Source organism: Cyclopterus lumpus, chromosome 9 (assembly GCF_009769545.1).
Source record: "Cyclopterus lumpus isolate fCycLum1 chromosome 9, fCycLum1.pri, whole genome shotgun sequence".
Lineage (NCBI taxonomy): Eukaryota > Metazoa > Chordata > Actinopteri > Perciformes > Cyclopteridae > Cyclopterus > Cyclopterus lumpus.
The window spans coordinates 12,962,244-12,989,651 of NC_046974.1; the positions used below are offsets into that span (position 1 = coordinate 12,962,244).

General features: G+C 40.3%; 3 protein-coding genes across 3 annotated transcripts; 2 read left to right on the top strand and 1 right to left on the bottom strand.

The window, feature by feature from the left end:
- Window positions 1-1,471: 1,471 nt before the first annotated feature.
- On the top strand, window positions 1,472-18,484 carry inpp5l (inositol polyphosphate-5-phosphatase L). The gene is made up of 16 exons (XM_034542304.1): window positions 1,472-2,280; window positions 6,416-6,457; window positions 6,742-6,842; window positions 7,274-7,361; window positions 9,980-10,043; window positions 11,885-11,988; window positions 12,222-12,274; window positions 13,408-13,527; window positions 13,915-13,999; window positions 14,105-14,200; window positions 14,283-14,357; window positions 14,689-14,762; window positions 14,856-14,967; window positions 15,994-16,062; window positions 16,139-16,198; window positions 17,193-18,484. Exons 1-15 carry the CDS (start codon window positions 2,221-2,223, stop codon window positions 16,178-16,180), a joined length of 1,185 nt encoding a protein of 394 aa, XP_034398195.1. The 5' UTR covers window positions 1,472-2,220; the 3' UTR covers window positions 16,181-16,198; window positions 17,193-18,484.
- Window positions 18,485-20,756: 2,272 nt separating this feature from the next.
- Window positions 20,757-22,392, bottom strand: nkx6.3 (NK6 homeobox 3). The gene is made up of 3 exons (XM_034540827.1): window positions 21,978-22,392; window positions 21,130-21,299; window positions 20,757-20,984 (listed from the first exon to the last, which is right to left on the bottom strand). The coding sequence occupies exons 1-3, from the start codon at window positions 22,390-22,392 to the stop codon at window positions 20,757-20,759; spliced, it is 813 nt and encodes a 270-aa protein (XP_034396718.1).
- Window positions 22,393-24,079: 1,687 nt separating this feature from the next.
- Window positions 24,080-27,076, top strand: LOC117736516 (E3 ubiquitin-protein ligase NEURL3). Its single transcript, XM_034541904.1, has 4 exons — window positions 24,080-24,447; window positions 25,344-25,856; window positions 26,002-26,160; window positions 26,281-27,076. The coding sequence occupies exons 1-4, from the start codon at window positions 24,417-24,419 to the stop codon at window positions 26,451-26,453; spliced, it is 876 nt and encodes a 291-aa protein (XP_034397795.1). The 5' UTR covers window positions 24,080-24,416; the 3' UTR covers window positions 26,454-27,076.
- Window positions 27,077-27,408: the final 332 nt, after the last annotated feature.

A 27,408-nucleotide genomic window follows, 5' to 3' on the forward strand; every position in this document is an offset into this window, starting at 1 on the left:
TGGATGTGTAGAATAATTTATATACACTTGAGTAACTTAAAAAGTATTTGAAGGAAAATAAATTGTGTAGAATAAAATATTTATTTAATAAAGCATTCAATTGAAATTCATGTCCCACTGCTAAATATTTGTCATTTAAGTCCAATGTCCTGCAAATACTCAATATATGTTATGCATTGCTTAAAAGATTCCATTCACTCCTAAGTACCTAATTTAATTGTGAAAGATCTTTTTATATATTTCTTTTATTCCAGACTCATGAGTCCATAAAGCAACAAATACAATACAATACAATTCGAGGACACGGGTACAATCACTGCAGTTAAAAAGTCACTTGTGGTTAAAAAAAACATACAAACACAGTTCAAATGTTTCCATAAATAAGAAAAATACCTCGTATCAGTTTTTCTTTTACTGGCAAAAGTTTTCCATAAACAAAGCATTTTTCATTTGGTATTTTTAGAATTTATTGCTGCTGCTTTTCCGTGCTGTTCTTGGCATTGGCCTTGACTCTGGTACCACTTCCTGTCTGACTTATCGTCCAGCAGGCACCAAGCTGCTATAACGCAGCCTTGCATGAGGATTGAAAACTTTATTTTAAACATTGTATATTTTGTATTTATTCCCTCATGTACAATGCACTCAGGATCCAGTCTAAATAATATTTCTTTCTTTGAATGTATGCTGCTTATTCTTTTGCAGTGTCTTTATCCAAAACCCCGGCCTCTCCTCCTGGCTGCAATAAACTGCCTCCGTCCTTTCAGAGAGGTTTCCACTTTAACTCTCTTTGTTGCAAAACCGGTGATGACATTGCAGCATTCTTTTGCGGCTCTGTTGCAATAGTTTCAAATGGATCTGTTGTCGTTAGAGAATAAAGCACACAGTGCTCAGGGGAGGAGTGAGAGGAAGCAGGGAGAAGAGCTCAAAAGGTTGGCTGTGAAAACCCTGCCATGGTTGAACAGCTCACTCACAGCACTATGGAGAGCCAGTGTTTGGCCCCCAGCGAGCTTTGCTTTGCCCTGGGCTGGAAGACAGACTGCTGGATGGCACAGATCCATTGACTCCAAATAAAACCATTAAAGCTCTATGCTCCACTGGGTAGAGACGGATATTGTAGCTGTGTTGTAACATTGGGCTGACTTTGCTGTTGTGATGACTGGAAGTTGTCAGGAGGCAGGTCGTTCTAATCTATAGAGAACATGACTACCCTGAAGGTCATGCACGTAAAGCTATAGTCCCACTGACATAGCTTTACACAAGAGCAGTACGTGGACAATACAGTCTTTGCAATGTATGCAACGGTAATATCAGTGATTACTGATGAGCACACACCGAGGCAAAGGCACAGATATAGATAAGACCCCTCTTGTTACGTAGTTTGGAGGTTTCCCAGTTGCACAACAGCAAGGAGGGAGAATTAAAGTGAAAGCAAACTTAAAGGATATTTCATTGGAAGAAAATGAATAACTTCCTGTTGAGATTACACAGAATGAGAGTAGTGAGTTGAGTCATTTCAGTTCAGTTCAGTTGAATGTGCTCTGGTATAGTTACATTATTCATTGTGGCCTTTTTATATAGTCTTACATATTATGATTGCATTAGAACAGTATTCAATAGGGGTTTATGTTGCGGAAATAACAATCAAGCTGAGTAGATAATATGCAATACGGGCCCGACGCACAGGTGTCTTTGGCAAACAAATATTATGGACACTCTTCAGAGGTTACACGTTGGCTGAGTGAGTGGTGATCAAGTTGGCCTAAGGAAGACCGTGCGGACTGCTAAATGGGCGGAGGCGGAGCACCGGAGCTGATGACCGTGTAACCGCTCGCTCGTCGAGGCAGCAGCAGATCCATGCCGGTTTAAGTCCGCTAAGAAGCTACTAGTCCAATTAACAGAGGAGGAGTCGGAAAGCCACGCGCGAGGGCTGTTCAACTTTACTCGCTGCTCCTCGGCCGGACGATGGATATGAGCGCCGCTGCGGCATCTGCCCACGACCCGATACGACGACAGCCCGCCATCACCAAACAAGTTGGAGCAGCAGCGACACGGCGCCGCCAATGATACGCCGGTGCATTCTTTAGAGCGGTCGTAGCAGCGAACACAGTAAGCCGTGGTAAGACCCCCCCTGGAGAGAGTCGGCGCGAGGGCCTGCACGCGCGTCACTCGGAGACGCCTCGGAGTTCCCTCGGACCCCGGCGGTGAAGGTGACTCGTCAACATGGAAGCGTTCACCGATGTGCTGCTCGTCACCGCAAATGTCGGGTCACTCTTTGACAATGTAAGTAGACCCGGGAGCATTACAACGACACCCGAGCGAAGCGCTGCCAGAGGATTATGCGTAATGCCGTTAGGCTGACGGAGACATACTTAGTTAGTCAAGAGGGTGAACAAGAGGCACGTTGTTACCTTGACGTCGACTCCTCGCGCACATCTTCACTCGCTTCGTGACCTCTCACTTTAATTGCGTTTTTCTATCTTATATTATAGTTACTCAGCGTTATTTCTCAGTCGGCTGTCAGCAACACGTGCTGAATAGTGTTCGCCCGCTTAATGTGAGCTAAAGAAAAGCCACAAGCACGAGTTGACCTCGGCAACAATATTTACCCGTGAGATGCGAAACTTTCAGGGCCCACGTGACCTGCCCGCGATCTGAGGAGAGGAGAGACTGTAATGAAAGCTGTGACCCGTCAGAGAACTTTGGCACTGAAGGCCCAGCGAGGAAAACCTACTTGAACCGATATGCAACGTGTTTAAAGTCATTGCTTACTTGTTTAACACACTGACAAGTTAGAATAAAAACATGCACATTATTTAGAACGAAGACCAGTCACTTTTCGTAATTATTTGATTAAATGAAGTCACTGTGTGAATGAAGTACAAAAAGCAATCTTCCCGATGAATCTTATTGGACTTGTCTTTTTGGTGTAACAGCAAACCTCCCATGTTCACCAAATGTTGTGCTTGTCCCAGTGGACGGATTGTAAGTTTGTCTTCATTTATTATGTTGCCCTGGATATCCATGACATCTCATGTCATTCCGTATATTTGGGCATGTATGTGCCACAGCAGTGGCTTTATATAAATTAGTCCTGTGTGGAGTTCTCTATGTGTACCCGCCCTCACCAACTGCACATGTACAATCAATCCCTGTTGAAATACAGGGAGGGCGTGCCACTCAATAGTCAGTTTATAGTATTATCTATTATACATATATACATGTATGATGTAATCTAAGTTTGAGTTTATAGCCTAATCTTGAATGTCTGTATCTTAGAAATAATGTAAACCCACTTTTTAAAGGATTAAAAAGATTAGACTGTATTTGAACTATTCTAAACAATACATTTTCTTTTTTGGCCTCTGGTGGGTTCACAAACCTTTAGACATTGCAGGGAGGGCTCTCACACTCATGGAAATTTGGCTAAGGTCCATGTTTCCTGTTGCCAGATCTGGCTCAAAGTTAAACATGTCGGATCCCACTGTGAGAGATATGTAAACAGATGAATATCGTCCCCGGGGGATTTGAGCTTTTCTACTAATTTAGGTCCCCTATTTCCATAAACACTCCTTAATGTTCACCCGGCCTTTGGAATAAGAGCAAGACCTTAAGCACATCACAGGGTAAATCCTATTGCTTTACAGAACTGTGAGCAGCCGAGTGACTTGTCATAGCAGTTTAGCCGGTGAGACAGTCTGCTACTCTTGCACAAGCAACATTTCAATGGCACACCATAGCAGTATCCTGGAGATTACATCTGTTTGTTGTACGCTTGCGTAATGTCTATAGACCCAGATGCATTGAATACATTGTTACACAAAGCTTCCCTGTATGCAAATAAATCGCATCACTTGTTGGGACACATTATTGGCAAATACACATTTCAGCCATTTTTTTAAATGATCCGACAGCTAGAACAACAAAGCATTAAGCTTATCATCATGCTGGATTCATGACAGCTAACAGCTTCTTTTAAACAGAGCTGGTGGGGAAGCTTGCTTAAGATCGCTCTTGTTCATTGTACCCGGTCTTGTTGCTGCCTGACTCAGTGCTACGACTTTACCAGAGAGGTGTTTGTTTGTTTTGTTGGTTGATTGTTTCAGCTTTTCCTCCTCTAGTTTCTAACATGTTTCTCTGACTCGTAATAAGCATCACAAGTATAATTGATGTATGAACTTTATCTCTAAAACTTAGGAATCAGGGTCAGTGGACAGAGTCAATGGTGTTGTTCCTGACTGTGTTCGTAGCTAAAATGATGTGAGAGGAGTCCTTCTGGTTATAATTGCTGAGCTGCAGTTATCCCTGCCATACTGCCATGCAAATACACTATGCAAAGCCATTTCTCAGCTAGTATGAATGCACCTGGCGCTGCAGAAGATTGTCTATTACTTTGCGTCAGGAAAAATTCGGAAACGGGTGTGTAGAGAAGCCACTTTTCGAGAAAAATATTGTTTTCTGGTATGAAAATCAAGAAGCGTTTAACGTCAGTGTCACTGTAAGGTTAACATATATTATTTTACTTAGCAGGTGGTGGTGGGGGGGTGGGGGGGGGGGGTTCGTCACACCCACTGTGTAGTGTGTACTTGGGCTTTCGGTGCTCAGTAAATTCAGTTATTTATCAGTTTATAGCTACACACGGCCACATGGTGTTGCTCTAAATGGATTTCTACCTGTGGCTCCAAACAGGAAACGGTCATCCCCAATCCTGTTAGACAGATTGCTTTGTTTAAGGGTTTATCTGCATGCTTTCGTCATACATGTTTAACAGTATATAGCCAGCTGTCAAGTGGCCATGGACTATACAACTGACAGTCAGAGAGGATGTGTGGACGGTGGCTAGATTATAACAGGAGCAGCCACTTGAATGAGTCTACATCCTGGAACACACAGGATAATATTTCCAGACAATTATTGTTTTATTTTTCATCTGCTCAGAGTTAATTATAGCTCAGTGTTTCCTTTCCATGATTGATGACTTCCTGAATACCATTTAACCGGCTGTAATGTTAAAGTCAGAAGCTATGATGATTATTGTTGTTGTATATTATTACATGTAAATGTATTATTTCACGAATATACATTCTATAAAACATCATAACGGGATATTTGTTTGCAGTTTAAGTGTGACCCCATAATTAGGCAAGGCAAGTTTATTTATAGAGCACAATTCATGCACAAGGCAATTCAAAGTGCTTTACAGCTACATAAAATTACAAAAAGGCAAATAAAATCATTCCATAAAGACATACAAATAATAATATATTATATTAAAGCTTCTCTAATCAATAGTTTTGTATTAACAAGGGGAACATGAATATGTGTAAAGTGAAAGGAGGCGCTCAGATTGACACATTGTGCTCTTGGTGGTTTGTCACTCAGTGCACTTGAAGATCATGTGAGGAATAGAGCATGCTGACTAACCAGTAGCCATAGCTAGTTAACTTTCGCTTGTCAGCTAAAATGCTTAAGCTTCTTTAACCAGTATATTTTTACAGTATTGTACTGTACGGGCTGCAACTAGCAATTAATTTCATTGTCGATTAAGCTGTCAATATTTGATTAATCGATAAGTTGTTTTATCTATTAAATGTCAGAAAATTATGAAAAATATCTATCCGTGTTTTCCATAGGCCAAGATGAAGTCCACAACTCAAAGATATTCTAAAATATTCACTTTTAAGAAGCGGGAATATTTTTATCTTAAAAAAACAAAATATTATACAAGATATACAGTATATTATTATATCTCTCACAGTGGCATACATACTGCTGGAGTATTCAGCATACTGCTGGAGTATTCAGTATACTGCTGGAGTATTCAGCATACTGCTGGAGTATTTAGTATACTGCTGGAGTATTCAGCATACTGATGGAGTATTTAGTATACCGATGGAGTATTCAGCATACTGATGGAGTATTCAGTATACTGCTGGAGTATTCAGCATACTGATGGAGTATTCAGCATACTGATGGAGTATTCAGTATACTGCTGGAGTATTCAGCATACTGATGGAGTATTCAGCATACTGATGGAGTATTTAGTATACTGATGGAGTATTCAGCATACTGATGGAGTATTTAGTATACTGATGGAGTATTCAGCATACTGATGGAGTATTTAGTATACTGATGGAGTATTCAGCATACTGATGGAGTATTCAGTATACTGCTGGAGTATACAGTTTATATGGATAAAGTGTGCAATAGCTGTTGTTGTAGCTATGTATTTTGCTAACACATTAGCCATAACATCCTAACAATGTGATACTATTTCAGTTCTGTGTTTACAGCTTGTTGCAATGCCCCCAGGTGCCCAAACAAAATCAGTGAATGCAGATTTAGTATTGGATTTTAGACTAGTTCTTCAAGAAACATTGCCTGCCTTAGATTGTTTTTTCTCTTTGTCATTTTATAGGTGGGTGAAATTCAAAATGAGTGGTTACAAGAATTGTATAAGGTAAGTTGACGTGAGTTCAGGTAAATAACAACTATGTTACAGTTGGTTCTTTTTAGGCTTCTGGCCCCATTACATTGGGGACTTCCCAACATACAGAACTGCTCCATGTTCTTCTGGAAAACGGATCTTTGTATCAACACCGTCACCGACAGCAACGCCTCACCACATGAGCCCTAATGGATAGTTCCTTTCATCCTGTAACACAGTGTTGACCCCCCCCTGAAACCTTATCACTCTAACGTAAAACTTGTAGACTACGACCTGTTTGTGCTGCTTCCTTACAGACTATACACAGCCACAACCCGCAGTTCATCGCCCTGCACTTCCAGGAGGTGGGAGGAAAGGACTATATGGTCAACATGGGCCATGCCGAAAACTTCTTTTGGTAGGACTTATGTGCTACTCATAATCCATGTTGCTCAGTTTGTTGTTCACTATGTGTTTAATATAATCACAAGCTTTTCAAAAATAGTCTTTTTATTTTTAATTTGTCTTGCTTACAAATAAGGCTACAGCAGTTATTTTCATTATTGATTTATCTTCCTGATTATTTTCTCCATTCATTGTTTAATTGTTTTGATCTATAGATTAACAATAGCTTGTTTTGGCCACAAAAAATTCCCAAACTCAAAGATATTCAGTTTATATTCACAGACGATTAAGAAAACTAACAAACATTCACATTTCAAAAGCTAGAATCAGTTAAACAAAATACACTTAAATCTAATCAATTAAGTGACGAACCTCTTCAGCTCTCGCTCAAAGGGAACAAAGTTTTTTCGCTCTATTGCTTCATGATAGCTCTGTTGTTTCCAGGAACATTGAGTCCAGTGAGGAAATGAAAGACTTTGACAGGGTCTGCATCTATGTGGACAACCAGTTCCAAGCAGAAGACAGATTCACGGTAAGAAACACACTAACGTCGTAGTCAAAGTAGTTCACATGTGCTCCACCAGATGGAGCCCTCTCCCTTGTTAGTGCTCAGAGGTAGTTGGAGGTGTTGTACTCAGCTGCTGATGCAGATGAGTAAAAAGTAGGAGTTGGTTGCTGGTCAACGCTTTAGAAAAGTGTGCGTAGGCCTCAGTAGAAAATGTGTTAATACATATGAGTTATTAGATTGTGTATGTTATAAGATTTTAGCAGAAAAGTTCCAAAAGAAGAAAAGTATAAAAATAGAACAGACATGAAAAAACATCGTTGGTGAGATTAGAGTACAATGAAATAAAATCATAAAACATCTCTAATACCATCACAAAGGACATCAGTGTAATACATTATTATTATCAGGAAGTTGCTTTTTAGAATGAGTGGCAAAGCTATCATGGGATGTTTTGATCAAACCAAGAATGTCCTCTATGTTCAATTGTGTTACATTTGCGATGAAGATAAGAGAAAAAACACTCTATATAATAATATTACACAATCGGAAGTATCAGTGCAGTTTTGTTGTGTGTGAGAGGATGCTCTTGTTTATGCGTTGGGTTTCATCCAGCACTGCACAATCTCAGACACAGGCCTATGTAGGGGGGGGGCCATATATCTTAAGGATATAGTATGAAACAATGTTGTAATAGTCGTCTTCTCCGTCTCGAGAGAAGAAGTGTGATGTGGTGCTCTGGTCTTGGGGCTCACCCTCAATCATAAAAGCCAATTCTTGCCTCCAACTGTTTTTCTTTTAGTGACCTCACAAAGCACAAGTAACTTTTTAGTCTTTTCTCTCAAATTTAACTTGTGTTATGAGTTGCTCTTAACGGGGTTGTCAGTATTAGTTTGTCTGGAATTCTGCCCTGGTTGGGAGCAACACCTCCCGGGTTATGAAAAGTGGCTGAGCATTTCATAAACTATTAACCCTTGCTCCTCCCATGTGATACCCTGACACTGGACGTCTGACAGTAGGGGTCAATCGCTGCATCTGTAGACTGAAGGTGTGTGAACTAAAGAGGAGAAAGTCAATGGCCAGGTGTGGGGCAAGACAGGCCAAAGTCAATACATTTAACTCTAGATTAAAACTATTGATCCCAGCCTATTTGTGGACGATAAATAAAGTGTGAGGGGGGTTGTTGGAAGACAGCCGGGACTAAGTTTCCCCATGCGCTGGAGTGTTCGCACCCTCCACTGTTTGCCCTGAGAGGGTTGCAGCCTCCCCCACCCCTCCTAATGCCTCATTCTCATTTCGTCGGTGCCACCCGCATTGATTTTCAATTTGTTTCCCCCCGGCTGCGGATCATCAGTTATATGGCCAAGAGAGAGTTTGGGGGGGTTCTCCTTTCAGAGGGGCTGCAGGAGTAGAGGGGGCCGACTTGCATGCATTCCCAGTATAAATGGTGTTTTGATAAAAAATCACTTGTAAGTCAATATTTTTTTTATTAAACTGTGCACAAACCTGATTGATGAAGATAGGTGTGTGTGTGTGTGTGTGTGTGTGTGTGTGTGTGTGTGTTCCAACGTAAACGAGGAAAAATATAGAACAGTTCTCCTGAGCTAATTATCAGAAAAGAGTAATTAACTCCTCCTCCTAAAAATCATAATTTTGATTGTTAACTGAAATTATAATTTCTTTAACTTGCTTTTCAGAAACGTTATTTTTTCAGCTTTTACTTTGAGCTTTAAGTTACCAACCCTATCAGACTCCATGACTCAAGCTTAGTTGGACAAGTTGGTCACTAATTGCTGCTCACTGGAGCCGACCACAGAGACACTTCCATTTTATTAAATGAGGATGACTTTGGCACTGATGATAAATGATCTCTTCAGGGAGAGATCTCTCATGCTCTGGCTAGATGTTTGTGAGTGCACAGTGGTCCGTCACGCCCTGAGCCCTCTGAGCGCTGGCTGATTTTTCTTCGGCCCCCAGTCACAGTGGCAGCGCTGGCAGACAGCAGGCCTACTGCTTAATACCTTTTAAATTGTTTTAATTTTCTGTCTTTATTGATCTCACAGGGCATGATTAATCAGATCAGTGGAGCAGGCAGTTAGTACATTAAAAATTGTCAGCCCCATGTCACGGATGATTGGGTGCTGAAGTGTGTGTATGAGGGGGGTGCAGTATGTGGATGTGTTGTGCAGTTGTGTGTGTTTACTTTGAACGTCTCTATTCTTTAAAATTTCATGTGTCTTGGGTAGAGTAACAATATACTGTGGATTGTTCAATACGAGGCTCACATGATGGGGAAATGAACAATTCAATTCATCATCTCAGAGGTTGAGAAAATGATGTTTAGGTTTCATTGTGGATCACTGTTGTGGAAACGTTCTAAATGGATCAGACTCAAATGTTCCAGTTAAAACTATTAAATACCATAGTTTGATGAAGTTTAATGCTGCCATATTGAAAATGGGAATATGTAAGGCTCAATTCCTGGCACCTTTGTTGGACTAAAGGGATTTTCTTCTGTTTTATGTCTGCAACAACATTAAAAGAGTAAGTTTCACTTTTATTTGGACCGTGTAGAAATCTCATCACATAATTTAACTTCTTTGGTTGTTGTAACGCTTCTGTTCTTTATTTCTGTCTCTCCGCAGGCTTTGGGGAGCTTGTACTTCATACACAAGGCACTGAAAAACATCTATCAATATGATTTTAATGGTAAAAACGTTGCTCCTTATTAATCATGCACCGATCCAACTTGTTCAGTCCTGATACCTGGGTATCTGCCAATGGCGAGTATTGTGTTTGCATAATAAGCAAAGTATGACTCCCTGTGTGGAATTAGGGTTGCAAAATTCCGGGAATATTCAAAGTTGGGAACTTTCCACGGGAATTAACAGGAATAAACTGGGAATTTTGGGGTAATTTAACTGTATGTACCTTGTCATAAGCAGAAATGCATGCAAACATTTTTAATACAATTTTTAAAAATGACATTTTTGACATTTTGTGAGTAGAACTTTATTCTTTCATCGAACAACAAAAACATGAACGTTGAATAAAAAAGGTGTATTCCCTATGATCACGACCCCCCCAACCCAAATTGGTTTTGGGGTGTTTTTCCCTGAATCCTTTCAGGTCTAAATGCTTTCTTCCTGCACCTCATCAACTTCCTCCTCATTGCTGTAAAAAGTTAGTCTACTGTATACAAATAAACTTGGTATTAAAATGAACATGGCTTCAGTTTACCAAGTAATCAATATGCTAGGTAATGACAAACAGTGTTGGGAAAGTTCACTTTCTACATGAACTAGTTCAGTTCATAGTTCACACATTTTGAAATGAACTAGTTCAGTTCATAATTCAAAATGTTGAACTAAGTTCACAGCTCCAAAAAATGAACTAGTTCAGTTATTTTTTTCAATATGTTGCGAGCTATAATTGAAATCTCTATCTGTCTGCAATACCGCTCTTGGCCTCTACACAACTCGGCGCTCTCACACTTGCCAGGCATAGGGCTGAAACGTTCAGACAACACTGATGACAAAGACGTTCAAAAACAACAGAACGTTTTATGTTTATGTTTCTGGCAGACAATGTTCCCAACCAGCTGCATTCAGGGTCCAGCTGAGCTAGGCGTGCATAGTCTTGTTCTCAACTACATTTAAGTTCCCTGTTATATGCTTTTGCAAAAAAACTTAGGCACTTTTCTTTTTTTTTCAAAATTCCCAAAATTCCCGAGCCAAAATTCCCGTGGAAACTTTCCGGAAACTTTCTGGAAATTTACCTGAAACTTTCCGCCCCTTTGCAACCCTATGGAATATTAAACCTGTGTGACTGGCATAATGTTTTTTATGTATAAGGCAACATCAGGCTTGACTTAAACATTGCTTTCTAAACTTTGTCATACAAAATGTAACAAATGAAGACACAGATATAAATGTACAGAATTGTCATTTATTGAAATAATGGAATCCGATTCCAGCTCTGCCTATAGTCACCGATACCTGATCCAACTATTTGAGTGAGTATCGGACAAATGAGTATCGGTGCATCTCTACTCTTTATGCATGACACTTACAATGATTTATTAATAATTGTCTTATTTGTACGGTAATTCTAAGTCTCAACATAAACCATTCTTCTTGCATCCTGTGCTGTTTAGGTAATGGCTTATATTTGCAAAGAACCTGAATTTAAAGTGGAGCTGTTATTTTCCTGCTGCATAGTCCAGTCACGTTAGGCGTGAAAAAGCTCCTCAGAAAAGCTTATGGAAGAACCATAAACATCCCGCAGCTGCCACTCGCTGTGTGGCCCAAACCGATTGTTGTTCACCAAACACAGTCTAATGGCTTGCTTATAGATCCTCTCATCACGTATGCCGCTCTGATGAGGTTAACACCAGTTTATTGATTTCTGTTTGCATGCTTTCTCACTCTTTTACATGTCATACCCCCTCCCCCACCCATCTCTCTCTCTCTCTCTCTCTCTCTCTCTCTCTATCTATCTATCTATCTATCTATCTATCTATCTCTCTCTCCCCCCACACACCCACACAGTTAAGGATTTTAAAGCAGTTTCGGGACAAAACAAGCATGTGGGCTCTCTGGACGGGGTCACCACAGTGGAGAAAGAGAAATTCCCAAAGAATTTCTGGCCTGATGTGAGTATGTATGCATCTGTGTGTGTGTGTGTGTGTGCATGTGAGAGAGAGAGAGAGAGAGAAAAGGGGTACGTGAGGGCCAAAGGGAGATGTTGGGACAAAAGAGTCTACTGGGGCAGTAGGGGCTGTCTATGAGACAAATTATGTGAAAGAATCAATAATTATCAGTTTGGCCCTTCAAAGACACGGCTTACTGCTGTTTAGTGACTCACTCTCATTTGTCTCTGTTGCAGTTCAAGTGGTCCAGAAAGGGCTTCATGAGGACCCGCTGGATTATACACAACCAGTACGTACTGTGCACTAACCGTACCTTGATTTCATTTAAAAAGTCAAACGTGGACTCAACTAACTTTCACATGTGGTTGTTTGTCGGCTTTGAGGAAATCCAGTTATTGTAAAAACTGTTCTGATAAATAAGCTCTCTTGTGACCAAGGACAGTCTGTTTTCCTTTGTGTTTCCAACACCAGAGGAAGGCCAGGTATTTTTTTGGAAATGTTTCAATACAGGTGGCAATACATGATATTCTTTAAAAAATATGATTGTCATACCTTAATTTGAGATTCATCAATTTTGTTATTCTACAAAACCTTTTTTTTATTCAAACCAGCTTTTTATTAATAATGTTGTATTAACAGTGGATCACACATTTCTGCCATTCAGATCAGCTCTACACAGCAGTCTTTAAAGCTGTTACTGAGCTCTCAGTGCTGCAGTGGTTCAAACTCACAGCGTCTGTTTTGACAACACCTCAATCATCTGCGTTGTCACCCACGGAGGTTTCAACAACTTTGAAATTATTTACATTGTTTGGCGACTAAAGCCTTCAATTAAAATGTATCAACTATTTCATATGCATAGCCAATGCAGCATGGTGCCCTGCTGCCAACCCAGATCAGACACTGAATTGATTGCAAACACATTTTTGTGTAAGAACAGTAGCAGTTTTGAAACCATTGGTGTAAATTAAGCTAAATATGGCTCTGAATTGAACCAGGATTAATCTGCTGCTCCAGCTGTCGTGTTTCCTGGGAACTGTAGTCACTATTTGCTCTGTTAAGTTGCCACCTGGGGGTAATAACAAAAGGAGCCCACAATCTGTGTGCCACAAGTTCATGCTGTGAGTCAACCCAGTCAGCCTTTGTTGGATGCACATTAATTGTTTTCCAGTGACAGCCAAAGAAAAAGAGCGAACCCTCGGCACAATAGGCAAATGTGCTTGTTTGTGGACTCAGCCTTAACACCGGCGCGCTCGCTGATAAGAAAGCTCCTCATGAGTGACACCCGTGTTAGCACACATACAGACAGTCACACTCACCTATCAGATGTAAGGCTTTGGTGTTATCTAATTGTTTCCTGTTTCCTTCTCCAACTGCCACATATCACCATATGGTGTCTGTGTGTCTGTATCTGTTCTTCAGAGGTCTGGACCTGGTCAATGTGCACCTGTTCCACGATGCTTCCAACCTCGTTGCCTGCAACTCCAGTCCATCCATTTACTCAGCCAACCGCAAACACGCTCTCAGATATGTCATCAACAGGTCAGACTTCCAGCTGCACACAATTATGAAAAATGAAAAATATGACTGTAAAATGTTCAAGATGACGGCAAACACACACAGAGTCCAAGCCAAAGAACAATCATTAGGACTCCTTGCTCGACTGAATGACCTCTATGATTGGAGTATGTTGTAACATTTTAGGCTAATGTAAAGCACTTTGAGTGGCCTTGTGTCTGAATTGTGCTATATAAATAAACTTGCCTTGCCTTGCATTGCCTTGCCTTGCTAATACCATCATGTATTTCAGGACTGTACAACAACTCTCACCTTTGAATGGAATATTCTCACGATAATATGATATTCATGTGAATTTGTATACACATTTGGACCCAAACATCTGTGCAATACAGTCCTCTTTCCTTCCAGGATATCAGATAGCCGCTATTCTCCTATGCCTTTTATCCTGTTTGGAGATTTCAACTTCCGTCTGGACACACTTAGTCTGGTCCAGGTATATAACACATTTTTCTTTTTACTGAAGCTCAGATGATGAGGATGTGTATCAGCCTGGCACATTGACATCAACCCTATCTTGTTTTTGTGATTCTGTGAGCAGCATCTGTCCATAGCTGCAGATGTGCAGACAGTGAAGAAGGAATGCAGTAATGAAGTGGAGAAGATCATCTGCGAAGAAAAAGACAATGACCACCAGGTGATTAAACCAGTTCTGTTAAGACAACTGACATTGGTTTTCGGTGCTGCATTCACTTCACCTGCTTTCACCTCACCAACAGGTGGTGCTCCACATTGAGGAGAAGCTGTTTGCCTACCTGCACCAGGCGGTTTTCATGGAGGACAACGGCAGAGCGGTGAGGACACTGACCTTTCACCCACATTGATGAGCGACACCACAGCCTCAGAGAAACTCTGTGCTGTGACTATAACCTACGATACAACAGGCTGCTTAGCAACTATCTGGCATGTCTTCACACATTTTAGATTAGGGCCTATCAGCGTAATTACAGTCATATGAATGACAGTAGAGTAAATACAAGAAGTCTGAGGTAAACAAAACTGTGATAACTTTGACAGTAAACTGGGTTTTCACCCGCGCTTAAGTTCTACTCACTCACATCACGTCGTTTTTTAATGTGTTGAGATTTCCTGTAGGGCTAATCAGTAATGGCCTGAATCCCTCAGCTTTTGAAATATGACGAAGAAGTCGCAGCCTTTCATGATGTTATTAAGGAAGAGGACATCACGTTTCCACCCAGGTAACAGAGCGACATGCTGCACCATACTGTGTGTAAACTCTCCACCTCCGTTGCTATCCCTTCAACACAATAATCTCTGTCTCCCTCTCTCAGCTACCCCTACAGTGAGGAGTACACAAAACCGACCCAGTACATGAAAACTCGCTGTCCTGCCTGGTGTGATCGTGTCCTCATGTCGCACACCGTCCAAGAATTCATCCACAAGGTCAGTCAGTCAAAGCTACTATCGTTGTATTTAAAGTTGAAATTATTCATTTTCTGCAGGTTAGCTTTCACACAAAGTGCAGAACATATTCTCAGATAAAAGGCTTATATATACACAGTTTAATGAAGGATTGCAATTTCCCAAACGGTTATTGGTTGTCAGATAAGCCTCAGTGACTGGTGGACCTTTCTACCATTGTTCAAACACTATTTACATTCTCACATGGCTAGCCACTTCATTTTAAGATTAGTGTAATTTATCTTAAATGCTAACCATAGGTTGTATTATTAGCTTGTACATTATCCATCCAAATGAAACGTCAACATCTTTATGTCCCTTATCTTCCTAATCCCTACGCCCCATAATTACTGTTGTCACAGGGAACGTTATAATGACTGTGACAGATTTACCACAACAAATTGATTGAATATCGCCGGTGACCATTGATTTTCAGCTGTAACAAGCTAGCCAATGAAGCTAACAATAGTTTCAAGAAATGGCTGAAAATGCTGATTTTTTTTTTAATGTTTCAAGCTGACTTTGTTGTAAAATTTGCACTAAATGGCTTCATATATAATAAGTTTTCTGTGAGACTGAGGAAATACATTTATAAAACAGTACTGTTCTTGTATCGAAGTGTATTTCTTTTCACTGCTAATATTGAATGAATGAAAACATCAAATATATATATATACACACAGTATAAACATGGTAGGCAGTGCAGTTATACTGTAAATATGATATAGTGCAGAGTGTGTAATGCTAATAGTAAGAGAGGATATACAGAATAAACAGCTTGAGGTATGTATGCATACTGAATGCACTACAGATCCCATATGGCTGAAGTAAACCCAATGTTTCGGCCTGGTCGTTATATTATCATGTAGTCCAACATCTAACAACACTCAGCCATGCAGATGACATACAATTGCCAAATCTCAACTTAAATAAGTTATAGATGTAAGCTTTTATGTTTGATGCCACATTGTATTTCCTTTGTTACTAAAGGACTATTCTTCTTATCAGGGCGACGACGGTGAGAAGAGCATTGTCTACAACACAGTGGGTCCTAATGTCTGTATGGGAGACCACAAGGTAATGGTTTAAACAACGTCACTATTGTTCAGGCTAACAAACAATGTAGCGTAACTCTGGTGGCTTTTTCTTGCAGCCGGTTTTCTTGTTCTTCTTGCTGAAGACAAATGGCCATTGACTTGGCTGCTTCTCAATGGTAAGAGCATGTGCCAGTGAGTTTGTTTAAACTGTCCAGCATGTCGAAGTGTGTGTGTGTGTGTGTGTGTGTGTGTGTGTCTATGTGGCGATTCCAGAGGGGGGGATTCAGTGTGTGAGAGCGATCACAGTAATCTGGCTGAGGTCCCCAGAGAGCCATAACCCAGGCTAGCCCATTGGAGTCTAGATATGAACTAAGATGAAGTGCCTGCGGGACACAAGCGCTCCTTTGTGTCCAGCGTAGTCGGACCACAAGCGATCAGCACCTTTCACTGATCTATGTCTATCGAATCCTCTCCACTGTCACTCTGGTGGCGACACACTAAGTGCATTTCTGGCCCGCTTTTCATTAATTACCATCTGGATAGTCGGCCGGAGAGACATGAATTGTGCCGGACAGCGTATTGGCATTTTTACGGCCATGATTTTTGTTGTCTTGCCGTTTGAATTTGTCTTTTTAGGGATTGACTGCTTTTTCATGAGTGTCCTTTTTCAGGGGGCTTCAAAAATAATGAGTCTATGCAATGAAGGGACTTAGAAGATCCTGCAACCAGCCCACTTTTCCTTTTTGTGTTTGACCTTTTGTGTTTGAGACACAGAACAAGTTAATTCTAGTACAGCAGTATTTCTGTATTTCTCAGGCTACATTTTAGTAAAGATATGAGAAGATCTTACATTTGATATACAATGCTTACAGTTTAAAACATTTTACATCTTAAAGTAAGTGAATTAAATAGAGGGGTTACATAACAGATTATTTTGTGATCACATGTGTTTGGTTAGCTCCTTGGTTAGGGAGGTGCTTTAATAGCTTTTGTTTGGCTCTGGCTTGGTATTAATAATCATATAATAGGGTAGACTCTTTAGAATCCTGTCAGCAACATACTCTGTCCCACCCACTGCACCTGCACTGTGAATTACTTGGAAAGGAAAGAAGCATTATCTCGCTGGTTGAATAGACCCCCAGCACTGTGTGTGTGTGTCCATCCTTACAGCTCGGTCGGTACCAGAGGATAATCAGCATGATGGTTACCCGGCACACACCTACCCACCCAGCCAGCAGCAAGTCTGGATTCACCCCATACCCCCGTCCTCACATCCCTGGTGTCTCACATCTGCCTGTCTCACTGCCACATGCTGTCGACCGCAAGTGACACGATCACTGATTTATCAGCAGCTGGTATGGATTTCTGGTGCAGTTTTCCAGATTATCTCCTCACTCAGATCTTAAGTCCTGTTACCAGAAAGCTCAGCATCACTGAGGATGTTCCCATTATTCCTACCCGTATCCATGGAGACAAAGAACTGATGTAAAGACTGAAGTGTGTCACTGTGCACGCGCCCCTTTACATGAAAGTGTATGCAACACATTGTTACTTTTTCCTGATTGTAATTGTTGCATTGTTTTTTTTTTCTTCACAATGCCTTCTTGTTACAGGCACTGTCAGACAAACCCACCACACATGTACTCATTCCCTATCGGCCCAAGATATTTGAGTAAATGTCCTCAGTCAGTCAGACATTGTTGTACCAACTGGACTGAATACCTTCCACTGAGGAGGTTCAATTAGCAGTTTAATTCAGTCAATCAGAATCCAGTATCATGAAACTGCTGTAGATAACGTTTAGCTAAACATTACGAACAACAATATTATAAATTAATGGGAAAAAAAATACAGGATCTCTAATATCAAGTATTGGACCAGTCCCACTGACTATGTGTGTATGCTTTTATTTTACGCCATTTTTAGATCTTTAGATTTTAAAGTTGGTTACTAGGGAAACTTTGTTGAGGAAAGCTGTGAAACCAGTTTTACCTGCAATACAAATTTGCCTCCGAGGGCTTTACACATCACAGTTTGGTCAGATTTTATAGATAAAACACAACTTTGTATCTTGCTGATGACGTATTCTATGTACTTGTACTTGTAGCTACTCTACTTTCTCACAGTGGCTTTAATTAGGTCACATATGTCTTGATTACATCACAAAATCCCTTCCAGAATTGATTTAGATAAATGTACAGTATATGATGTAGCAATGACAGTAGACTGGACAAACAGCCAGTAACATTTTAAAAACAACAACAAACAGACTACTTTATTCATATAACACGGCAGCAGCGTGTTTCATCCTGTTGAAGCTGAAGTAACGTTCTTCTGCTTTATATTCTTATGTACCAACTGTATGTCAATACAAAGTGCTTTATTCCACAACCTATAACCTATAATATGTATGTGTGTGTGTGTGTGTGTGTGTATATGTATGTGTGTATATATGTGTATATATATATATATATATATATATATATATATATATATATATATATATATATATATATATATATATATATATATATATATATATATATATATAGTTAGTTCATACACATGTATGCACCCACAGACAACACAGAAGGCACGGCTTTCTTTTGAATTTATTTGTTTTGTTTTGTTAATTCATAGTCTCTACTTATTAATATGTAATAATATATATAGTAATATTTGTGCTATATAATATTTTTGAGTTGTGAATTATTTAGATTTCTTTTTTGGATCTGTTTTTAATAATGACTAATTTAGAACATTTTAAATATGTTTGGGGTTTGTTACTTATATATTTTCTTATCCCTCAGTTGGAGCCAATCCAAGCTGAATTTTGTGTGTTTTATTTTGTTCTACACATCTTGGTGGAACAGCCCACTCTCTATACACTTACAAAATACATGCATAAATTCACAGATATTAAGATGAGGTTTGGACTGTCTGTCATGTGTGTACTCACCATAACAATAACATACAGTGGTGTGTGCAAGAGTTTTTAAAGTAATAAACTTGTAGCAGTTCAGTGTTGGAATGGACTATAAGGCCAGTATGACATTTAGATTAACTCTGGTCAAACACTACAATGTCATATTTCATTTTTGTAAATAAAATATTATCCCCATAAATGTCTCACTGGTTATTGGCTTTACCAGCACTGCATATGCAAGATATGTTGCAACACATTTTGAAACTGGCAGCTTTGGCTCTTAGGAATAACCCAGTAGTCGCTCTACAGTTTATTTGTTATTCAATGTTATAAAATATATCTCAGAGTAATGCGACATGGACATTGACCCTGCACTAAGCAAACTATATGTCTGTGTTCGGCATCCATTTTCCATCGAATTCAACCAGAAGTTAAGCTGCGCTCATTTTGTGGCAGAAGAACAATGGCATATAAAACGAGGAGGTGTTTAGCCTGCCCTCTAAAGCTGGAATGAGCTGACTTTAGGACATCTTGCTCAGAGTGAAAGTCTTCAAACATCGACAAATCAAGAGACTGATTCTATCCTTTATTGCATTTCATGCTTTGGTTGATTCAATGGTTAGATAGCAGCAGGTTGGATGGAGACTAAAACATGGTCTGCCTTCTGAAAATTCACAAATCACAAAGATTATATAATGCTTGATCAATTTTGGTTATTTGTATTTCCATAGCTCCTATGTGGACTTGAGCCCCATTTACATAATTACCAAATTGGCAATGTATGATAAGAACGGCTTTGAATATATTTGATTTGAGCAATCAAAGAGAAATTGCTGTCTGTACCATGCAGAGGTTAAATCCACTGAGCCTTTATGGGGAATGAGCAGGACTGCTGGTATTGATTTTATCTTGAAGCAGTTTGTGGGGGTCATTGTCTTCAATTAAGCCGTACCAGCTGGTAAATCACACAGGATTTAACCTTTGACCTTTGCACCTGTCTTTAGCGTTTGGGCCTTTTTGCTTGCAGTTTCATTTTAACTGTCACGTGATGGCAAATGGTGGAACTTGAGCCATTGCTCAATCCTGATAAATGTTTCTCAATACTTTATTGCACAGCTTTGTAAATATTTAGACAATGTATTTCAAAAGCAGGTATACGATTACGAAAAATCATAATAATATATTATATAATAAATAACATCTGGGCTAAAGCCATAGACCCATATTGCCTACAATATCACAGGATAGTTGCATGTATATTTGGTTAGTAAAGCTGTTTCCCCATGGCACTTTATGTGGCTTTATTTAACAAATTTAAATAAACACAAAATAATAACTTTAACTGTTCGAAAAAAGAATAGATGAAAAACTTCAGGTTACTCTTTTTTTTAATTAGTATTATTACCGATAGCATCATGCAGTTTTTATAATGTTATTTTCATAGATTTTTACAAAATGGTGTTTGATGGTTTATATCATAATCATAATCCCCGCCCCCCTACACACACACACACACACACACACACACACACACACACACACACACACACACACACACACACAGATACCGGTGTAACATTGAACAGGCCAGAGATACAGTAACATACAAAAGTAAACGTCTCTATAGCTTAATTTGTACAGCCTGTTTGTCTACTGAAACACTTGATGCCCCTCTGCTGGATATGAATACAAATGACCTCTTCTGAACATGCTTGAATGATTCAACTTTGTATTCAAAACGGATGACTTTCATTGCACCATGCGGGTCTGCTGAGAAGCGGTCGCGCGTGTGACTTCCGGGAAGCCTGTCAGACGTGTGGCCCGAGGCGGAGCACGGAGAAAGCCCGGTGGTGTTTGCGCAGCAGCAGTCGGATCTTATCGTCGTCAGAGTCGGGGTCCAGCGGCTTGTTGTACTCTTCGTCCTCCACCTCGTTCTCCGAGGCCTCGCCGCCCTGCCCCGCGAGGCCGGCCTGCGTGGAGCTCGGCTCCGAGGCGCTCTTCTTCCTCCACTTGGTGCGTCGGTTCTGAAACCACACCTGGACACAACAGAGGGGGGGGGGTCATGTTATGGTCATCCTCGATGAACCATATTCGTGCAAATCAGTGGAGTAATATGTTTAATATAAACACAATTTAAAAATATACATTGTAAGGCTGTAACTTGGTATTAGTTGTCTTTACCTTGACTTGAGATTCAGTCATGCCCAGAGAATAAGCCAGTCTCGCTCTCTCAGGCCCGGCCAAGTACTTTGTCTGCTCGAATGTTTTCTCCAGAGCAAATATCTGATGTCCACTAAATGTTGGTCTGGTGTGTTTCTTCCTGCCTGTCATCTCCCCCAGAGGACCACTACCTAAACATATCAAAGGAGAAAACAATACTCAAGAAAAAACACTGCTGGATTTTAGATTTGTTCTTTTACGTAGAAGTGACCCAATTTACCCACTGAAATACTTTGGGTGGGACATTATTGTTCTCTGCATAGCTGGTAAAAAGATAATTATCACATATTTGTGTTCATAATTACTGTTTTTGAATCATGTCCATCCCCTAATTAGAAACTATTTGTTTGAATATAGATATAGTATTGTAGACATTTCATATGATCAATAAAAAGAAGCATCATCCACATATATATAAAAGGACCTTTTTTAGATGTTTGATGTGACATTAGAAATGCACGCTCATCAAGCCCTGTACGTCCTTGTTACTTTAACAAGTTACTTTAAAAATGTACACTACATGTATACATTCAGTTTTTTTTTTTTTACATTTTGAATAATATATTACATAATCTAAGCATTATTCAGTTTTCAAAACGATACAAACTAAAGATATTGGTCAAATGATTACATTATACATCCTATTTGATGTGGTATATTCTATATATTTCTGTATATTACTACATTGAATTTGTCAAAAAAAGACACTGGCAACACAAGGTGACACATCTTGTTGATTCCTCAGGGACCCACACAGGGAAGTTGTAATGTGTTGGATGAGGAGTCCATGCTGCAGTACTGACACTCACTGTTTGTGCACTGCTGCCTCCCTCCTCTCCAGTCACAGCCGCTCTCCGCCCAGCAGTTCACGCTGCGACCCTTCATGGGGCACTCGGCGCCAGGCTTGGAGAAGCCGCCCAGGGAAGGGTTGTAGTCCCGGTTATAGTACATGGACGTGCTGGTGACGGAGGGGCTGAACCCCCCCATGGTGGCGTATCCGGACAGCAGGGTGGTGGTGCCGGTGGAGCCCATCCCCATCATGGAGCGGCTCAGGATGTCGCTGATGCCGTGAGGCGTCCCCGCCTGCAGCTGGCTGTTCAGGGCCGGGTTGAGCTTGTAGAAAGAGTTGGGCACTGAGTACTGGCACACTGGGGCCTTGAGCTCCGAGGGGAATTGGTTCAGGTTGTTGTTAAACAGAAAAGACCCCTGGATGTTTGGATCCATGGGAAGCACTGTTACTCTGCCTGCAGGTCTCAGTAACACATCCAATAAGGTCCAGACAGGAAAAGACCTCTGATGGGCCCACAAGGAGTTTGCTCACCCACGGCCGATGTCTTGGATCTGGGATCACACTCGCCGTCTCCAGATATTCAAATATTTAAGAACACTAATAGCAATTTTAACAAAGTCCCTAGCGTTCGCTTAACTTGCTTCCATATCAGAAAAAGTAGATACCCTCTTCACTCTTTTCCTTCACCTCTTCTCAGCCAAAGCGTGGTCTGTGATAATCCCATATCTGACGTCTCAGGCGAGCCCTGCGGTCACCGATTTGTAGTGTTCTCCTAAAGACACATGCCTCCTGCCGGCTCTCTCCTCAGAGGTCATAAATAAGCAGTATCTGGAAATGGAGTGGCACCTTGATAAAGATAGGCCACATTAGAATGCAGCCTGGGATTGGCCTGGGTCTCACAGCTTTAATGCCTCTCTATTGGCTCCTCGCTGGGAGCCAAGCCTTTTATTGGAAGGCAGCAGATTAATAGTGTTTTGAACAGGTGGAGTGGGAACAAGTTGATTTTTTGATGGCCTGCCATGTCTGACCAAGTGTGGTGAAGCAGAGGCAGCTGAGCCTGGAGGAGTAGGAGGAGTAGAAGAAGGAGGGCAGCTCTTTTTCCAGGTTTATTTCTGGGAACAAACATAATATATATTGTTGTATTGTACATAACAGAACACAATAACCCAAATGTACCACTTCATGTCAGGTAAAACACTATTCTATGGTAGTGTTATCCATGTTTTTTCCCTAATATGCAATGCTTTGGATGTATTCAGTAAATGCAAAGATATCGTCAAACACATATCAAATCTAAATCTGAAGCATTGTGACTATCCACGAGCATTACTTATGAAGTTGAGGTTTCATTGTGCTCAATTACATTTTATTTTCTACCATATTAACGACAATAATGGTGTTATTCTTTTACTATGTCTTGTTTGAAATCTATTGGCAAAGTTAGTCATACACATGTTAATAACATATGAGTTACTGTTATGCTTTATGAATTGGGGTGGGTACATTATTTACCTTTTTGTAGTAACTTTTAACATATTTGAACTGCCGGATGTATAGAGAATATTATTTTCTTGTATTATAAGAATAGAAATGCATAGACTCAAACACTTCCGGACGTAATCTCCCCATCACATTCATAAAAACATGTTTCACATGTTTCTGTGGGCGTGTTACATCTGACATGCCTACATCTGATCATATATTTTAGATGTGGCATGCAGTGTGGATCAGCTGACGGGATGTTGGGATTTCCTGATGACATTCACGTGTTTCTTGGTCATAGTTAGTGGAGAGCTAGTAAGTTTCCAAGAGGGATGATATCACTGATGAGTTCCAGTCACGGCCTCATCCTGACACGTGGTTGTGACTGCGAACCAATGAGGAGTAAAGAAACGACACGTCACGTGTCCTGTAGAGGGCGACAAAGCTGTGCACGCCTCGTCTGTGCGTCCCTCAAATCCTCTGAGCCAATCAGGGAAGTGATTGCCAATATGTTGGTGGAATTTTCCATGATTCTTTAAAAAAAGGGGACTTCCAGCGTTCCTTCCTAAAGAAGTTCATATTGCATCATATTTCCTGCTGTCTGGGTTTGTTTAAATGGCAGTATCGGGCTCAGGGCATTTCAATATTACATTCATATGAATATAAACTAATAGTCATCAATATAATATCAGATTCATCTCGTTCTCGTATGTTTGTATTTCTGCACTAAAAGACACAGATTTAATCAAAAACGAAAACAAAGTGTTTACAATCTGCATGCCCTGCTTTCAATAGCAGGTACTATCCCTGATAGACTCCTCCTCCTTTCACTTTCAACATTAAGCATGTTTAAAAGGCAGCCAGCACACTTTCGCTTCATGACAATCCCACGAGGATACAGACGAGAGCACAAAGATACAGACGAGAGCACATCTTCTACCAGGACGTAAAGAGAAGTCCTGTCTGCCTCTTCAAGATGCTGAACGAGAGAGCCAACGGGACCTCTGGTGAGATTTTTATTCTGGTGTTTTATCGTGACTTAATATGTATTTATAATACCGCTTTAAATGTCAATACGATCCTCTGTTATAAACACACTTTGTCAAGTTACATTTTAGAAGTCATAATTAATATAAAGTCAGTTTTATATTAATTTTATATTATTACAAACTTTTTTAAAACTCTTTTATGACAAAACATTTTTTTTTTTGTATACAAATAGTTCTAGGTTCAAGTCGATATATTTTTTACTTATAAGTGCATCATGAAAACATCCCAATTTTCCAAGCATTTTTCAAGTCACAACTAAAAATCGGATTAGGTGAGAACCAACACTGATTTACTGGAAATGCTCAGCGGTGAATGAAGGGCTTTATATTGCTTCTATTGCGTTAATCATATACTCCTCCTTTGTCAAATTGAAATGAATTATGATAGGATACAGCATTTACTTTCGTATTGAATGACACATCTTGCTAGCACGTGTGTGTGTTACTTTCATAATGACTGTTTTTCAATTTGATAGGCTCATAATCTCATTCAGAATACACTTTATTACTGTAATAAAGTGAATGATTAACTATAACATCCTTTTAGAATATAGAAACATTTTGATCATAATGTTATCTCAATGATAAAGATTATTTTTTATTATGAAATTGGTTCATCGAATAAAGTCACCTCACCATAACAGACTGACGAGAGGAAAAGTCGACATGCTATTGTTCACTTCTTACAATCCAGAATAGTTTATTGTTTACTGCACTGCATTCAGGTACTGCAACATTGTCCAGCTTGTTGTCACACAGATATAATCTACATGATGGGAAATAATCAAACAATAATAAGCAAACCTGGATCGCACATCAAGATTAATAACTGTGTTTTTGCTCCTTTGTTGCAGTTGTCGGGTCAGAGACGACACACAGATGTGGCAAGTCCTGCCTCGGTCCTTTGACCTTCCACCCTCTGGCTGTGGGAGACATGGTCACCTTGAGCCATGGGTGTCGACTAGCAGAGAGGACGAGGACCACGTTCAAGGACGGCCTGGTGTTCGGCAGCCGCCCGGTAAAGATCCGGGAGAAGATTCGCCTGAGGGTTGAGAAAGATATGTTCAAATGGCATGGAGCTCTGCGTCTGGGCTTCACCAACGTGCCGCCCTCGCACAGATCTCTGCCCCTGCCCAGCATGGCCATCCACAACCTCATTGGCGTCCAAGGCCACTGGGCTGCCCCAGTGCATGAATCCCATTGCCTAGCAGGTTCAGAGCTGGAGTTCTGGATCTCTGATAACGGCTCCGTATTCGTCACAAGCACCAACCTCAAGCGGCACAAGCTCCTGACAGGAGTGGATCTCAGCCGGCCGCTGTGGGCCATGATAGACATCTACGGACACACATGCGCCATTTCCCTCCTGGGTATGTTTACTACATATAACAATGGTGTGTTGTTTGCTGTGCCCCCTGTTTTTCTTGTTCTTATTTCTTTCACATGTGCTGATAAGGCCATGTTAATGTTGAATTGTTATTGAAAAATTAAATGATGTATTACTCTTTGCTGCAGGCTCAAAGAAAAGCAAGCTACTTAGGACCAGACGGTCCTGTCCTGCACCTGAACAACTGAACTCACTTGATGCTGACAAACACAACAGTTTCATTCCTTTCTCAAGGCGCTCTGGAAACAGTGATGAACGCATCCCATTTGACATGAAAGCCCCAGCAGGTAAGAAAGAGTCCGGTCAACCAAATGCTCCCAGATGTCAGTGTTTTGCACATGTTTAACCAGACGGTACCTATCCCTAATGTCAGTCTTGTAATTGTGATTCCTTTGATTGTATTGCAGGTGGAGGCAGCGTAATTGAGTGTGTGGTGTGCATGGATAAGCAGGCCAGAGTCACTTTGTCTTGCGGCCACCAGTGTTTATGTACCCAGTGCGCCCCAAGAGTCTTCCGACAGTTGGGCTCCTGCCCGCTGTGCCGATTCAAGATCAGCGCTCCCTCAGTGGACGGTATTTGAGGTGTGTCTCTGTGCTGCTCGAAGGTCCAAAACAGCAGGCAGGATAACTGCTGAGTGACTGTGACAAAAAAAACTCTGAGGAGCAACTTAATGTTGCCCGATCGAAGCTGAGCCAGCAACCTTTGGTACACGCCATTCAACTCCATCGTCCGTCATACGCAAATGTTGTACAGCATGTGTAAACTGAGATGTACTGGGATGTTGAGGTGCTTATATGAGCTCCTCGTGTGAAAGAATGTGGGACACTTTACTGCACTTTTATTGTGATTGTTAGATATGGATGAAGGCCAGCCAGCATGTGACTTTTTGGCAAAGACAATCAATGGCAAATAATGATCTGCACTCAGTTGAGCACAAAGTGTAATGTAATTTACAGTCACAGGCACAGCACAGGGTAATTTGCTTCCCTGGTGTTGTAAATCTTGAAATATTCTCTATTTTTGTAAAAAGAAAAATAATAATATATATCTTTTCATATTATTTGATTGTAAAAATATGACTATCAATACAATGTATTATGTCTATCACACAATTGTATTTTCTATCCTTATTTTCAAACTTGTTATGATATTTGATATAAATGTTCGGTGTCTATTTGCTTATTAAATTGATACAACTGTTAACTGTTATTCAATGAGATTTTCATTTAAGAGACAATTTGATAAAACAAGTTGACCTTGAGTACAGACTGTTTTGCCAACAATTAACTGCCAAGTTCAAAATAAGAGCATATTGTCAGATAAGTGCACATTATTAAAGTTGCAAAGAAAAAACTAGCACATAACATAAAACACGCTGTTGAAAGTATACAGTCACTAATTATTGCTCGGGTTGCAACAGGTGCCTTAACAAAGATTATTAAAATACGAGTTAATAAATAAAGAAAACTGCTGTCTCCACACTTAGGAATACACTCTTTATTTAGAATTAATATAATTTGCATAAATCATGTAGC

Coding starts and splice junctions, on each gene's coding strand:
- nkx6.3 (XM_034540827.1), bottom strand. CDS start 22,392: ATGGATCCAAACATCCAGGGGTCTTTTCTGTTTAACAACAACCTGAAC. Junction 21,300..21,977: donor GAGGCAGCAGTGCACAAACA/GTGAGTGTCAGT, acceptor TGATATGTTTAG/GTAGTGGTCCTCTGGGGGAG. Junction 20,985..21,129: donor TGACTGAATCTCAAGTCAAG/GTAAAGACAACT, acceptor TGTTGTGTCCAG/GTGTGGTTTCAGAACCGACG.
- inpp5l (XM_034542304.1), top strand. CDS start 2,221: ATGGAAGCGTTCACCGATGTGCTGCTCGTCACCGCAAATGTCGGGTCA. Junction 12,275..13,407: donor CGCTGGATTATACACAACCA/GTACGTACTGTG, acceptor TCTGTTCTTCAG/AGGTCTGGACCTGGTCAATG. Junction 14,000..14,104: donor ACACACTTAGTCTGGTCCAG/GTATATAACACA, acceptor TTCTGTGAGCAG/CATCTGTCCATAGCTGCAGA.
- LOC117736516 (XM_034541904.1), top strand. CDS start 24,417: ATGCTGAACGAGAGAGCCAACGGGACCTCTG. Junction 24,448..25,343: donor GAGAGCCAACGGGACCTCTG/GTGAGATTTTTA, acceptor CCTTTGTTGCAG/TTGTCGGGTCAGAGACGACA. Junction 25,857..26,001: donor ATGCGCCATTTCCCTCCTGG/GTATGTTTACTA, acceptor TCTTTGCTGCAG/GCTCAAAGAAAAGCAAGCTA.